The 17080-nt window shown below is 38.7% G+C and overlaps 1 protein-coding gene across 1 annotated transcript in view; it reads right to left on the reverse strand.

The window, feature by feature from the left end:
• Positions 1–352: 352 nt before the first annotated feature.
• Positions 353–17080, reverse strand: part of LOC146588863 (receptor-type tyrosine-protein phosphatase eta-like) — a 27804-nt gene continuing 11076 nt past the window's right edge. Inside the window, exons 6-20 of the mRNA XM_085317078.1 lie at positions 17035–17074; positions 15018–15305; positions 14610–14744; positions 13300–13513; positions 13041–13159; positions 11706–11793; positions 10742–10783; positions 9690–9777; positions 9140–9230; positions 7979–8052; positions 7700–7834; positions 6084–6203; positions 5136–5296; positions 4487–4622; positions 353–3615 (exon numbers count right to left, since the gene is read on the reverse strand). Coding sequence (XP_085173204.1) covers positions 3457–3615; positions 4487–4622; positions 5136–5296; positions 6084–6203; positions 7700–7834; positions 7979–8052; positions 9140–9230; positions 9690–9777; positions 10742–10783; positions 11706–11793; positions 13041–13159; positions 13300–13513; positions 14610–14744; positions 15018–15305; positions 17035–17074 — 1890 coding nt within the window. The 3' untranslated portion in view covers positions 353–3456. The remainder of the gene's footprint in view (positions 3616–4486; positions 4623–5135; positions 5297–6083; positions 6204–7699; positions 7835–7978; positions 8053–9139; positions 9231–9689; positions 9778–10741; positions 10784–11705; positions 11794–13040; positions 13160–13299; positions 13514–14609; positions 14745–15017; positions 15306–17034; positions 17075–17080) is intronic.

Consider the following 17080-nt stretch of genomic DNA (forward strand, 5'->3'; position numbering starts at 1 on the left):
AGGACAGCCAGAAGAGTTTGCTTCACTAAAGTTTAAGCATTTCAAGCAATATATCTATGCAAATYGAGGAAAGCATCAAGGGATCTTGCTTCCCCAAAGTCTCCCTGCGGCAGACAGATGGTACTCCACTGCCAGGACACCTTGGTATCAGGGCCTAGACCTGCCATGCAATCCTCAGTGACACATTAATACCCTTGCAAGGAATCCCAGTGACTGAAATGCAAACCCAAGTGCCACCTGAGAGGATGAGAGCCCCCTTCCCTTACCAACTCCAAAGCCCTTCTATAAGAAATGGGTATTTCAGAGAATTAATTTTACTCAAAAGGAACAGGAAAGAAAAAACTAAGAAAGGAAACAAGACAGCAAGTGCTCTAGGATGATGCTTTTTAATCGTTATTTTTATATCTTTAAAAACAAATCAAACCATTAAAAATATTATAGACATGTGCTGAAATTTCCTGTACAACAAATATGAAAACAATAAAATTTGTACATCATTTCAAGATACTCAACTAGCAGTCACTTATTTGAAACACAATAACTTTTCCCTTCTTAAGCAGGCCCCAAAGGGAAAAAGAATATAAGAGAAACACAGGAGATCTATCTGGAGCACAGCAGAGTTTTCAGCCTGGAAAATGGATAACTTYAGGTAAGCGACAGCAAGGAAAAACACTGACCGGAGAGAGAGAGAGAGAGCTCTCAGCAATCACAACGTGGAGAGCAGCAGAAGTCAGAGAAATGCCTGTAGGGATTCATGTCACCTTGGCCAAAAGGAATCCAGGAGACGACAGAGCATTCCCTGTCGGATATCCAGGATGTCCCTGCAGGAAGGATGCTACCAGACCTGTTCTAGTTACTCGCACTGATGCTATTGCCAATTTTATGTTTACAACRTTTTAAGCTTTACCAACTTCTTCCACCTACTTCTACCATTAGTAGGCTGTTAGTTCAAACTTCAGTCTCTCTCTGCAACAATTCAGTTTTGGGAAATGGCAGAAGCGTTCAAATGGATGCGCCTGCGTTAAAAATGGATACTCACTGGGTGATGAGGACAAGCAAGACTTTGGCACAGTCTCTTTCCAACATGAAACTTATGGCACAGATGTTGGTTTTCTACAACAGTACCTGTGTGGTGGCTAGGCAGAAACACCACGCTGGCTGGTTTTCTGATATTCTGCTCCAAAATACTGCAGAGGCACAACCTAGAGTAGAAGATGYATCTCCTGCTCTTCTGTGGTGAATAAAACAAGGGCTTTTTGAAGCAAGGGAGCATTCGCTACCCTAATGCAGCCAATTCCTGGGAGACCAGGGATAATGAATACTGGCGCTGTGCTCTGCACAGAAGCGTAGTACTTTGAAGATTACAAAAAGGAAATACAACATATAACTGTAAGGGGTGAGCTTTCCTCCCTTCCGAGTCCTTTGGAACAGTTTTGCTTGGTCCAAGTGGTTTGTCTTTGTCATCTGACAGGAGCTCAGAAAGGACGCAGGGTGAAAGATCCACTGCATGGACCACCATCGCAGAGAGCCTCCGGTGGGGTCATTAACCTCTTAAGTATTGTAGAGAAAGAGAGAAAAAATATTCAGGAACCCACAAAGTGGCTGCTACCCAAAAAAGAAAAAAAATAAAATAAAAAAGCTGAAGCGCATTGTGGTTTGTCTCCAGTTTTGCTCACGTGGCACACTTACAATTTCACACCAGGTTGGAAGAAATTCCTCTGGTTATCCTTAAAGTTACAGCTGCGCACCAGGAATTCCTAGATATTCTTCAGCTCACAGTGGATTCTAGAAGGTTGCTACCTCCCACTGTAATGCCACATATATTCCTAGTATTTGTAGCTATTTCTGACAACTCTGCTAAAACAACAAAACAATCCCCAAAAAAGGGGGGGGAAAAAAGCAGCAGAATTCCAGGGACTCTGGTTATTAAACCTTCATAAGATTTTCACCGTTTTATAGCTATTCTATAGCATTATTCATAAACTTCATATTCTTCTACAATGCAACCAGTGCAACGATCCGAAGACCAAAAAAACAACTCCCCTTCTATCTCCCCAACCAAGCTATTTTGTAAGTCCTTCATTGGTAATGCCTTCATGAATCTAACAGTTATGTACCAGCAAGATAAATCCAAACTAATCCTCAACTTGTAAAATTAGCATCTAGGGTTTTTTTTGTTTGTTTGTTCTGTTTGAAAAAGGACCAGTTAAAATAACAGCAGCAGTACATTGCAAACAATTATACAACTATTACATTAGATCAATGAGATGCAGTCAGGTAAGATGTGTCTCAGCTTAGAATGGCTAAAACAACCAAGAAATTGGTATTTACAGCAGAACTTTGTGCAATTTGTTTTGGTAGAAAGAGTAAAGCCAGTCAATCTGTTTGGGAGTGCTTGGACACTCAGAACCTCAGTTCAACGTTTTCACAGATTTATACATTTGACGAAAAACAACAATAATGATAAAAAGACACCAACCTGAGTAAAACTCTATTAGAATAGAGTAATCATTATTCAGTAAATCATATATTGCACCTTTAAATAAATCATTATAAACTGTGTAAAAACAGGAGTATCAGCCAGGAACAGGGAGGAGTATTCCATCCTTCATACACACACACACACACACCCCTGCACACACATATGCAGACTCACTTGCTCATTTTTTTCCTATGATTAAAGCTCAGAGTGATGCACCACACTCCTTTTCCTCTCTCAGAGGCACCAAAACATTAAGGCAGGGGACATTTGTGGTGAAAAGCAAAAACAAAGCTCACCTCCAAACTTCTGGACAGTCCTGCCAACAGTGCAACTATAGTTATAAGTTTGACATAAGCCTTTTTTAAAAATCTGTGTTCTCATTAAGAGTTTCAGTACAAAAATAGAATCTCTGCTGTTTTTTTCTCTAGAGTAGCAACTAGAAAAGGCACAATTTCCAAGTATAAATGTCCATTTGGAGGAGGTGTTTATACTCCTTTTTTAAATAAAAAGGAACACTCAGAAAAAATCAGAGGCACATATCTATTAGCTAAGTAACCAGATACAGTAGATAAAATATGTTCCTGAAACTTATAATTAAATATATTAAAACAGCCCACAAGCTTGGTGTCTGTAAATGATATCATATAAAAATGTAATAACAAGCTTGTGTTATTATTTTAATATTTAAATTATAGTTCACCATCCGTACTGCAAATGCTATTTCACCTATCAGTACTGTTAAATTCCCAAGAAAAAGCAGAATTCTTTTGTTAACTCTAAATAGTTTCTTTTTATGTCAACCTGTGGCTCCTGCCAGCATTGTTTTTTTTTCCTCCTGTAGATCATGTCTTCAAATCAGTTGTACAGAACTGGAGAAAACCAGACACGAGACACAATCCTGGAAAACAAGACTGGAACAGTTCCCTTTCCTATGTGTAGACAACACCTCCTGGAGATACTGCTGTCTTTCCAGCCTATGCATGGTAGCCATTGGCCTTCCCAAAACCTGACCCAGGAGTGAAATTTTCGTAGATTGCCATTGCCGTCATGTTTTGGTAAATAAGATCTGCTTTTTTGTCTTTCCGGGATCTAATTATATCCATAACGCATTGGTTTAGGAAGACATACTGGTCCTGATGGGAGAAAAAGAAAAAAGAAGGGTAATACAGTTTTAGAAAGTACCTGATTTTGACAGTAATTCTGCTCTTTAATATAGCCTTTGGATTTTGGATGTACTGCATTGCATGTTATCTTAGAGTATTTTCAAAAGTTGTGTGTAGCACTGGCACAGGTTGCCCAGAGAGGTTGCGGAGTCTCCTTCTCTGGAGATACTCACGGCCCGCCTGGATGCAACCCTGTCTAACATGCTCTAGGTGACCCTGCTGAGCAGGGAGGTTGGACTAGATGATCTCCAGAGGCCCCTTCCAACGTTACCAATTCAGTGATTCTGTGACTATTTCATAGAAAATTGGGCTGGAAAAGACCTCACGATGTCATCTGATCGACCCCCAGTCAAAAACTGGGACTAACTTTACTGTCAGACCTAACGTTCTCTTAAGATTTTCATGATGGAGATTTTACTGCCTTCCCAGATCTGCTTGAGTTAATCCATACACCTTTTTGGATCAAACTGATGATTTCTGCAGGAACATGTATGTTCCTGCAAAACGCACAGGAAAAGATGTGCGCAGAGACTCAAGACATTTATAGCTCACAGCGATAAAGGTAAATTTTATGTGGGTAGAGCAAGCAGCAAAAAAAAAAAAAATCTTTTTCAGGATTTCATTCTTTTTGGCTGCAAATGCCAGTGCTACAAATTGCTTTTTAAGGTGATTGCTTGGGTATGGAAGAGATAAGGTGGGAAGGAGTAAAATTTAAGTAGAGGGTCATTTCAGCTTAATCCATAATCTCTTATTTTCTCATAATTCTGAGCTGCATTTTTATTCCACATTTCCTGGATTACTATGGCTTTTGAAGAACAGGTTGTTGGATGAAAGACTCTACCTCAGTTTGCACCATCAGAGGCCGATGCATGCGGAGGTCATACACCACACCATACACGTCCACAGTATTCTCCATTTCGATCTGCTGGATCAGACGGTCAATGGCAATGAAAGTCCCTGTCCTTCCAACACCAGCACTGCAACAACACAAGAGAAGCTGTTAACTGCTTCCTTCAATCACAGGCTCCCTTCCATCCTGAGGAAAAGCCAGTGAAGTTGTTAGGATCATCTCTATTTTTTCAGTGGCACAGAGATTAAAAGCTCTATAGCCCAAAGGAGCTCTTATTACCATTGCCCAGAAGGAGGCAGGACATTCTTCTGGGTTTTCCAGCCTTGCAGCTTGCACGAGATTACATATAAAAGCACACAAAAAGGCAACTTTTTAGGCTAAGGTTTCCAGCCTAGGAAAGACAGCTCGTCCTAATGAGCTTTCATATCATGTACTTTGCTATCTGCAAGGCATTGCTATGTTTCTGAGGCATGGGGCAAAGCTCTTAATATGGCAGATGAATAGCCCATGTCCTTAAGCAGCAAAGAGACTCCATGCTTGTGTGTGTGTGTGTGTGTGTGCGCGCGCACACCCACACTTTTTAATCACATTGAAAAAGAATAAGATGAAAGCATGTCTAAGGTGAAAACGTTCTTTCTACCTGCAGTGCACCAGAGTAGGCGAGTCAACGGGATTTTGACTGTTGTGTTCTATAACAAGGTGCCTGAAGTTGATGAGGAGGTCTGTTGTCTCTGGCACTCCGTGATCCGGCCAGGAGGTAAAGTGGAACTGGCGCACCGTGTGGATCTCTGGTGTGTTAGACTAGAGAAATGCACATCAAAAAAACCAAAACAATTAGGCTTCAAAAAAAAACCCAGTAGTTGGGCTTCCTATCATATGTATCAGTCAAAGGTTAGCTTCATTAAGGTTGGCTGTTACAAACTCTGTAGTACGTTGATAAATGTTATTCCAGTTCCTCTCCTCCTTCTGTTCCAGTAAAGAATACTTTGAAATAATTCCCTTTTACATTGCACTTTACTGCGAGATCTCCTTTGTAACATTACGTTTGCTGACAGAGATATAGCCAATTGTTTGATTTAGCTCCTATATTCCAAGTATCTGCATTTCTTGCTGTGCATAAGCATGACTTCTAGCTCAGGTCTGAGGTAAACACGAACTGCAGGATCGCTGCTGGARCAGCCAGGAATTCCCATTAGCAGGCTGGATCTTGCTAGTAGACCCCATTCTCTCACAGCACCTTACTGACAGCTCATTCCCACACCTAGTACTAAAATACTGTTCTAGTAGGATGTGGCAGATGAACAAACACACATACCTAAAGTATAACAGGAATCTCATTGTCAATAAACAGCACAAAAGATTTGAAATCAGGTTTTTGGCAGAAAGAAGATAAACATATACAAAGTCTTAAATTAAAATAAACTACTCTTATTCTTTCCTCTTAGATAACTTTGAATTTGATTTTAAGGTGTAGTGAAATTAYTATATTCTACCATTCAAAATTTGTTTGGCATGTGGAGTCACAATGATACAATAAATCCACCTCTAAAGATACTTGTACACAATGAAGAGTTGGGGAACTACTCACATTTTCTACAGTGAAGTCCCTTACTGTCCATTCTGGAAGGACAATCTCCGAGACCATTGTCACAATAATGTCACCATAACTCATGGACTGTTTGTCCGGCCAGTACTGCTCACATTTTGTCTAAAAAATAATTAAAAAGCTAGATATATTACACTGACCAATGAAATAGGGGGATGGGGGAAAGGAGGACAAAGGAGGACATGTCAGGATAGTTTCCTATGATTCCATCTCACCCTTGAAGTAACTGAGTGCTAGCTTTAAACACTAACCAGCCACATGAAGCAGGGCTGGAAAGCACTTCACCCTTCCCAACGGCCTATACCAAGGCAGCAGCAGCTCCATCTAAACCATCCTTTAGGTAGAAGAACTCACCTTTAAAGAGAAAGTTGCAACAACTGTCCTGAGACAAGCTACTCAAATAGTCAAAAAAAGCTTCAGGAAAGGCTGAAAAATTTGGGCTTATTTAATTTGGACAATAGTCTTCCAATAAATAGATATTTGTTAAAAGAAAAGAATGGTGAATCTCCAGCCTACTACGGCTAATAACAAAATCAATCTGCAGTAAATAAAGTTTAAATAGAAACAACCTTTAAACAGAAAGAACTTATTTACGGAAGAGTATTTCTTGACTTCCAGGCTAGCCAAAATAACCCAAATATGATGACCCAGATAAGCATCAAAAAAAGTCTGCTTGMAAGGGCTAAAAGTCAGCTTTTGGCCTTGGAAGGAACACCTTTGCCAACTTCCTTTCCAAAGGATTGCTTACTGCTTCCTGGACAGCAATGGCAGTGACTATCTGGGTGCCTAGGTTCTTCTTAGGTATACTCATGCAACAGCAACAACGAAAGTATATTAATATTCCTCTGGACTCAAAACACATGCATTTTGTATAATCTCTGTGTCCAGGATGCYCTTTGCCCACAAAAAGTTTCTTATTTGACATTTACAAAATGTTGTTAGCATTCCTACTGTGGATGGCAGAGATACTTGGCTCTGATTGCCAGAGAATCAAATTAGGTTTCAAGTAGAAGTTTAGACACGTTAAATTGAAACAGGGTTTATAATAAACATACATACACATACATACACATACATATGTATGTAAAAATAAATAAGAAAAAATGAGTTTCAGTAAAGGCAAAAATGCTCAGTTAAAGCCACATGAGCAACCTTAAATTGTTCAGCCAAGTTGTATCTACTACCAGTATATAAGTAATCTTCCCATCTGTTCCTAAGATAAGAGTAGATCACAATTCTACATTTTGATCCAGTTTCTACACTACTGATGTTTTTTATTTCCTTGAATATGCCCCATAAAGGTCTTTGGTTCATCTAAACAAATATACCACTACCTTAGAAGCAATTGCTAGATGTTTTTGAGGAATGTAAAAAAGGTTCACAAGATGTTTAAAGCCAGCTGTACAATACTGAGCACAGAGGAAAGTCCTGCTCTGCCCCAAACGCTTCTGAGAACAAGAAATAGGAAGAAATTCACATCTTTTTGCAGTGTTCAGGACTACAGGAGACGAAGTGCTACATGGAAAATGCATGTGATGTGAATTAGAAGAGATCCAACATTCCTCAAGAGACAATTCCAGTGAGGAGATGAGACGTACCCGGGCTTGTTCAACGCATTTTGTCAACATAACAATAGAGTAGATATTCTTTTCCCAAATCATGCGCCAGAAGTCATCTATAGTATTGGGTAAAGGACCTTGTGCAGCAATAAATGCCTTCTTTGAAGTATAACCCTAAGAAAATAAAAAAATATATATATACACATCAGCATTAATGATGAGACATAAACTTGATTTTATATAACATGTGATTTTTTTAGAGCAACTACATCATAAAAATACACCTTATTTTTCATTTCAACTAATTAAGTCACTTACAGGCATATAGTTTGCATTAATGTAATCATCAGTTGCATGGCTTTGGGCTGACAGTTTAACACGAGAGATATCATCTGCAGAAAGAAAAAAGGAAAAGAAAATGATGAATTTTAGAACTAGAACCTTTTAGCAAAACATTGTATGCCTAAAGCATGGTTTCTAAATATTTGTTTAAAAAATGTCTTTTTTTTTAAAAAAAAAGGTCCATCTTAAAAACAAGAATATATGGCTTTAACATTAAGAATCAGAAATAGCAGCATTTAGGACACCTACAGAAAAACAAGTGGCCAGTAAAAAAAGAACTCTCTCTCTCTCTCTCTTTCTGTGTGTGTGTGTGTGTGTGTGTAGTTTTTTCAGAATACTGAATACATTGTTTTTAAAAAGGGTTTGTTCTTGTATATGAATGCAGGGTTTTTTACATGCTTATAAATTGGAATTTTAGAGATGTTTAAGGGACAAGTTAAGACAAAGCTCTGTCAATAAAGGGCAGTATTTATGCATATAGTATTATGCATTTATTCAGAAGAAAATATGATAGTATTCTGCAATTTTTGCAATGAAAAACTTTGAGTCAAAGTTATAGATTTACTGCCCACAGTCAGATTTATTTTCCTTCATATCCAACATGAAATTTATTATAACTGCAATTATGGGAGAAAAACAGGCAGTTTCTCTCCTGTTGCCCTTGCAGTTGGGTTTCTCCTTCAAAGTATGCACAAGCAGCCCTTACTGTTCACTTTCCAATTCCTCCTTACATTCTCTTTGCTGAGAGGTCTAGACAGCTTGATAGCAGTTAGGCTCCTAGCTTGTCTGCAAAGCTGACTGGCACCATCTTAATATTTCTCATAGCTCCCCACTTCTATCTGTCTGTAGTCAAGTGTTGCCTCTTGTCTTTCAATCTCACTTTTAAGYTTCTCACATATGATAACCAAGACTGATTTACTTAAGGAGTGCTGAAGGGAAGTTCTTCAGGCGTGTTAGTACAGCGATTTTGGGAAAGCAGCATCCCAAACTGATGCACTTTTTATTTCTTTGGAAATTGACAATGTTAATCCCTCTTGGAAACTTTTCAGCGCTGTTAAAGGCAAATCAACCAACTGCAAGGTTTTTCACTTAAAACCTCAATCGGTACAATATGCAAAACCTAGGAGAGTAACTTACATGGCAAGACATTGTTGTATCTATTTTTCCCCCTGTTTTCAGGAAGTTCAGCAGCAAATTTGGGCTGATGAACACCAGCAGGCCTGAGTTCCTACAGTAAGAGACAGATTCATGAGCACCCAGTTTAAGAAGAGTACATAAACACTTGACTGAAGCAAACAAATACTTCAAACCCTCCCGGCCTTTGCTGTAAGGGTAGGCATGTTAAACTGGGATAAATGATGATAGAAATCAGCTCTTCTCAAACACAGTGGGAAGGTAACAGTATCAAACCTGATAAAGGGGGGAATAATAGTGCGTTTAAAGTGCAGAAATGGGCTTTAAATGCGCTAGATGTAATGGTTCAGGATGTGAAGCATTTTGGGTGCAGTTCAACTAAATTGGGAGCTGAATGAGGGAAGGCAATGTGGTAAGTGCACGTCAACAGTCTCTAATAAAGGTCCCTTCTTCTTCTCCCCCCGTTCAGTAAACCTCATGCACACTGCAAAGGAAAGCTAATTTGCTTTTAAGAAGTATTTGTCATGAAGCTCTCCCCACTGAGGACATGTACCTCATACTCTTCAGCAAAACCACAGTTGGAGTCAGCTTGCTGCTTCTTGAAGTAAGACTCAAAGTTTTCCACTTTAATCAATTTTGATCTACAACAAGGAAAGCCATGTATTAGCACTGATATTAGGTAAATAAATGATAAATTTAGTTAACGTGTAACAAAATGTGCTTCACTTACTTCTTGACTCTTCAGGAGAGGGGGGAAAAAGAAAAAAAGAATTGATTAGACACACACACAGTTGTATTTTTCACTATGTGAAATTAAGAAGGAAAGCATGATTCTGATAGTGGGACCCCAAAACCTGTGTTTTTATAGGGAAGAGATATCAAGGCATAGCATTTAACTGATCTGTTCTGGCCAGGGAGAGACTAGCACCTCCTTCAGAAGAAGCATGTAAAAAAAGGTGTCAGCCAGCTGCTCTTGTACTTCTCTTCCATTTGGATTGGCCCCATTCACTGGTATATTTTATGCCAGCTGCCAGGGTCTGCACAGGTGGGACTCCATAGGATACTCTGGCTGTGCCCTTCCATCTGCAAGGCTGGTGCAAGAGCAAACAACATGGTTCACATGCACTGTCTGGGATTGCCAGTGTTGTGATCATCCTCCTTCRAGTAGCTACTGAAATTTCAGTATTATCTGAATTGACAGCTCAGCACAAAGCCGACATAATACAAAGAAAAATCTGAGCCACCGTACAGGATTGTGCTTATGTGCACTTCATTGATAATTTGGATTATTCCCTCAATGTGCACCAAAGCCTATGTTTCATGCAGACATGGAATTTTTCAAAATTGCATGAGGTATTTTTATATATAATGGCAATTCATCATAGTACTCACATAGAGTGAGTACTCAAATCCCTGTGGCAGCAGTGGAAGTCTCAGTCGATATGATTATTTTTAGACTGCAGGCTGGAGTCTTTAAATTCCATAAGGAATTATTACTGCAAAATTCTATATAAAACCATACAGAAAACAAATACTGGGTTCAAAGTAACTTTTGCAAATATCTCCTGAGCCCAGAAACCAATATGTGAAAGGATACTGACTTACTTAATTGGAGAAAAGGACATTTCAGTATTTCTTCTATCTTTCCTATAAGGAGAAAGAAAACAACACAAGAGGCTGACAGTGAATTTATGAAATTCTTATGAGATTCCCAACAAGAGCTATTTCCTGTGCCTGTTCAGAACAATTTCTGCTACAGCATCTCATCCTGTGCAAAAAACCTCTGTGGCAAACCTCATACCTGCAGTAAGACTGAAATACTTCACTGCTCATTTAATCTTTAAAAAAAAAAGAAAAAAAGAAAGAAAGAAAAAAAAACTAGGGCTGTCTCTTTCTGTTGGAACCAGAGCAAAACGCCTGAACACAAAGCGTGCAGTTTCAGTGCAGGCAGTTCCCTCGAGGGATGCACATCAGGAGCTAACATCTCCAAAGAACTACTGCTAATCCCACAGTCACCAACAGAAGTGTTAAACAGCGATGTAAGTGTCAGTAGTACTGGAAACAGAACCTGAACGAAAATAAGTGTTCCTCGCTTCAGGGGATGATGTTCTCTCATGATCATTCACAGCTACTGGACAAATACAGAAACTTGTGGGAAGAAGAGCAGCTAGTCAAAGAAGCAGTTAAAGGGAAACCATTCATGGATATTTTCAGATAAAACCCTCTAAGATGAAGTTATGCACATCTTTTAGCACTATAATCAGTGATCTTGGCTCACTTCTGACTAAGTAACTTGAAGAGCACGCATGAATTTGCAAGAGAAGATCATGAAGCAGATCTTGACCCACTAGTATACTACAGCGCTGAACATTCTGTCAGCAAAACTATTTCACTAGTTGGATATAACAACTTTGATCTGGACATAGGAAAAAATTTTGAATACAGTGTATTTTAAAGCATCATACTGAAAGTATATAACACAGGAGTAGAGGTCATTTTAGCAGAAGGATACAGATGTGAAATCCTAGTGTTCTATATTACAACATATAGATAAAAGAAGATGCATTACCTTCTCCTTTTCCAGAATATGTAACCCCCTATAGCAACTACAGCCAATATAGCTAAAAGGCATCCAATAACAGCTCCAGCAATGAGACCTTATGAAAAGAACAAGTATTTCTCATTATTGATTTACCTCTTTTGCAATGATCTAATCAATCAGCATGTTATGAGAGAACATAGCAAGTGATAGAAAACAAGAGGAAGACACAGCTAAAGCACACACACACACACACACACTCTCAAAACAAAGAAACAGTGATCATAAGCAGATCGAAGTCTTACAAGGAGTGGCTGATTTTTACTTTCTACTCCAGTTACCCCAAAAATTCACAGATTAGCTATTAGAAAGACAATCCATTTTGAACATTTTGAAGTACAAYAATGGCAGCAAGGTCAAAATAAATGGAACGATGGCCTTTTTTTTTTTTTAAATGACCACTTCAGATTTTTATTTACATGGCAAGTGAGATCTGAGTAGCTGCCCCTTACAACAGGTAGTTTGGTGTGTATCTAATTTAACTAGAACTTGCAGTTTATTACACAGATTGTGCCCAGGAGAAGGGAGGACAGTCCCAAGCCCTAGAAAGCCTGTAAAAAAGTATCATGAAGAAAGCAATGACCAATCGGTAACAACTGCAGAAGATCTCTATCCTACCACCTCCACTTTACAGATGGAAAACTGAGACAGGGAGGGCCAGGTTTTCAGAGGTGTCCATGTGCCTTAAGTTCAGAGCAGTCCTCTAGTTCACTAAGGTGCTTTTGCAAATCCCCCTAGACATCTACATGTGGATTCTGAAATAAGTCACAGTGAAATGAAAGTCGAGTTCCATGTACAATGCACCCAGAAGCTCTACTAAGTGTCTTCTCTTCTTCACTACGCCCTTCAGCAATATCACTATAGAGAGTTCATAAAAAAAAAAAAAAAAAAAAAAAAAAAAAAAAAAAAAAAAAAAAAAAAAAAAAAAAAAAAGAAAGATAAAAGGATCAATATTTGTCTTCTAACACATCAGCTTCTAATTTACCAGAATTGTTACAATAGCCACGTTTTACTACTTATTTCTGTACCAAAGTCTCAGTGTGTGACTCAATCACTTTTAGCATGCCACAAGAAGCAAGAGTTTTGGTTACTTTTGTTATGGGAATCATAAAAAGAAGGCTACCTGCAGAACTAGCAAGATACAGATTCACAGAGCAAGGGCACTGCAAAGCTAAAAAGGAGCAGCCCATCATAGTAAGACCAATAGATATTTTGCTAATAATTATATCATTTGCCATAATCAAGGAATCTCCACAAACAGTGAAAGTGCAAAGCAACCAGTCCCATGTTTCGTATTAGGCATACCTGGATCCTGGGGTAACAAAACCTGCTCAGAACAAGGTGAAAACGATGCATAACTATCTTCTTCCACAATAATGTTGGCCCAAGTAAAGTTTATCCTAGTGAAACCTGCCACACGTGCCCTGTTGACAAGGGAGGAGAAAAAAACAGATATGTGAGATTGTACTAAAAGCCTTAAGCAATATCTATGATCTCTTCGTTAGATGATTCTTTAGATTTCAACTGTTGCAAAAATAACCAAGGAGTGGGTTAAGATAAATACCTGTATGAATGAAGTGGTCTCAGTGGTCCATTTTCATAGCCACGCACAGTGTYTCCAGTGCCTACATTAACTGTGAGTGTCCCGTTCTGAGAATGGACTGATGACTGCTTTGCTTGCCCCATATCTATGATATATGTTACATAGGTGGCTGTCTTCTTTTGCTTGAAATCTTTATATGTGCTGTTCAATTCAGGTTTCAAAGACCCACAACCTTCTGGAAAAACAAAGATAAAGTGGTACACACCACCCCCTGTTTTTGTAAGAATTAGCGGAGTGGCTCAGGGGTAAGAGTGTGTCATGYAACTCCAGTTGTGATTACTCCACAAATATTTCCTGAAATTAAAGGCTAAGTGTAACAGACAATCTCAGCAACTCTCTCTACCACAGCGCAGTTTAATGAACTACTCCCTTACTCTCCCATGCTACCACTTTTAATATCCTTTTGGTTTCACTTCTACCATGTATGGTGGAGCTTCTCTATAAAGGTTAGTGGAAGATTCTGATGTCCTTATGAACAACGCTCACTAGACAAGTAAATCACATCCAAACCTACTCCACCTACTAACGAGTGTAAAGAATACTACTCAACCAGTGTAGAAAAGGTCAATTTGTGCTTGAAAACATCATGCCACCCAACAGAGTCAAGCTTCATTCAGGATGACACTTGGCTTACGCTGTCTGCTGTGTCTACCTCACAGTCAAACGTGGTCCCACAGAGTTTTGTTAACACATTGGATTTTTATATCTAAGCAGGACAACTGCTACAGTGAGAGTCACCTTGCCTAACTGGAGCCAGTTAGAAGCCAGCTGAAGTTGGTCAACATCAGAAGGAAAGCTGTCATCCCTCTATTTTTTTTAAGCATCTAACTGCAAAAATCTTCCAGTTGAAGGAGTGAGGGAAGGAGGAAGGCATTCCAAATTTCAAAGCTGTTTATAATAGTAGTTCTAAAAATTATTCTGTGGAAAAAAGAATACTACACAATCTTGTGACAGGAATCATTGACAAATCAAGATGGTAACAGCACAGTAGCAATATTGCCACATAAAAGACTTGTATACCAGGACAATTCATGTTGGTAAAGGCTCCAGGTGAAGCAGTGGCTTTCTGAAAATAGGGAGTAATCTAATTTCAATCAAGCAAAGTATTTGCATCACGATTTTTGAAATGCAACTGAGTCAGCTTTTCCTCTCTTAATTTAACATCTATTTAGAACTTAAGCTACAAACATTGGAGCAAAATTTTTGTCCTGACATAATGGTCTCCGATAAATTGTTTCACACAGCTAGGAAATAATATTGTAATACTCTACCTGGTGCTTCTGTTACGATGATTACTGCGTAAGCTTTTAATGGTCCATTTGCTGACTCAAAATCAGAGAATTCAACAGACAAGGAGGTGTGACTGATTGCCTTGACTAAAGGACCTTTAGTAGGAGCAGGTGGGTCTATAAGCAGAGAAATATTTGTTAGTACCTTAATAACAGGTAAAGAACAGTTTTCCAAACAAGAAAATATTGTAATAATGACTGTTCATATAATGGATTTGTGCACCTGTGCACATCTGTGCATCTTATCATAGTTTACATGAATGCAGTGTTTTATTCATAACTTGTATATACTGATAATGTACTATAAATCAAATCTATTATTCTGCAATTCTGAGGATATTTTTTCTTCAGCCTGCAAGTATCTTTCCATTCTCAGACCTTAATACTTACCAGTAATGCTTGTCTTGCACGTTTTCTGCACTGGAGAACTTTCCTTTGTATCTGAAAGAGTTGTAATACTAACATTGTAGGTAGTAAAATAATTTAAAGATCCTATTCTGAAGGTTTCTTCCAAGTTTTCTCCTGCGCAGCGTGAAATCTGTTGTTCTTTTTCCCATGTATCATTAAATACTTTAATTTTGAAGCCAGAATTGTTACCAATAGGACATTTCCATTTGAGTGTTAGATTAGACTCCTTGGCCACTGGTTCACACTGAAATGAAGTCACTGAGGCAGGAACTGCAAACATAAACAAGAAGAGCATAAGAGTGAAGGATGCAGTCATGTACAGAGAAGAGATTATAAATGTCCTCGAAGAGTAATTAAACAAGAAGAGCACTAGGATCATTGTACATGTGGAAAGTGATCAGAGAACAGCCCAGTGCTCAAAGAGAAAATAACAGCGAATCCAAAGAAAATGTGCGATAAACTTTGAAAAAGCAGCCACTGAAATTTAAAGCCTTAGCAAATCATTATCTGCATGTACTTGATTGCACTACTCCAGTCGATAAATCTCAGAGAAGGTCTAGTAAGAATTGTGGAAGTCAAAACAGTGCTGAATCCCCCAGTACAACATCAGATTTGCAACGGGATAACAGATTTTGCAATTTGGGATAACACCTCAGTAAACACATCTGAAAATACCTTCAGACCTTGAGAGATTCAGTTTCAAACAAAGCTAGAGGGCATTTCTTCAGTCTTGCATAATCAGCTAAAAAGTTGACAATAAATGCAACTCAAGACCCACTTCATCTTGACTTACTCAGATTTATGATCATTATACCAACATTACAAAACAAAGATAATTTCAGTACATTAACTGTATAGTAGCAGCCATCCTTAAAAGAACAATGACAGTTTCTGTGGGTGACCTATAGGACATATCCAAAACTTGAACACTTACGACATTGAAAAATATATTTTAAAGAAGTTAATGCAGCAATGAAACTGAGAAAAAAAAGTCCTTATAATGTAAATGTCTTATAAAACTTGGCCTTTGAGACCAAAATTCTTGTAATTTCTGCAGTTATAATACATACCACATGTATTGCCTCTCCTGATTCAGGAGGACCAACAAAAACAGGGGTAGAAAGACTCCTGGCTTAAATTATTTTGTTATAAAAAGCGTATTATTTTAAGAAACCAAGGGGAAGCAGTAGAACAATATGCTGGAAGAAACAGATTTAGCTGAAAGATACATGTGAGTGACTGTGACTTATTTGTACTGAAGCTTATAGATACTCCTTCTCCTTCAGATAAACTGACAATTGCTACTGCAAACAATGTGAAATCATACAAGGTTCCAAGGCTTAAATCTGTAGCAACAGCTATGGTACCAATGGTTGTCTAGTTTCTAGAGGGAAAATCATGACTTTGGACTTGTATATGTAGGTGTAGTTAGAAGAAGCGTCACCTATGCCTCATGTTAAAATGAGGCCAAGATACTTCACCACAACGCAGAAAACTGGGTTGGTGTCTGTCAAAGGCAAGGTGAAACTCAAGAATATTAGCTGAATATTCTTGCTTGAAAGCAAGGAGAGGCAAAGGCACACCTGAACATTTTGCACAGGCTGAGCATTATTTGTAGCCAAGCAGCATTTTCACAAAACTAGGGTCTCACTTAAGAGGACTGATCATTCTGAAGTGCCTCAGGAAAGCCCACAGAGGACCTTTAGGAAAAGATTAACTTCACCTCCATTAAAAAGACAAAAAAAAAGAAAAAGCACAAAAAGCACATATTCACAGTAAAAGGAAGACAGTTACAATACCTAGAAAAAATAAAAGGGACATTGCCAGGAGCACTCAATATCCTCCTCTGTACTCAAGAGTTGGGCAGGGGAGGGTGGCTGAGACTACCAAGCACAGCACTAGCCAAAGTACACACTACACTTGCGACCCAAATGCAGTAAGGACCTGCACAGCAACACACGCTCCTCTACAAAAATGGGCACAAGTGACTGCAACTTACTGGTATACAGGCTTATGGATACTCCCTCTCCTTCGGTCTGACCATC

This window comes from Rhea americana, unplaced genomic scaffold, assembly GCF_003343005.1.
Source record: "Rhea americana isolate MKP2758 unplaced genomic scaffold, rheAme1 scaffold_49, whole genome shotgun sequence".
NCBI lineage: Eukaryota > Metazoa > Chordata > Aves > Rheiformes > Rheidae > Rhea > Rhea americana.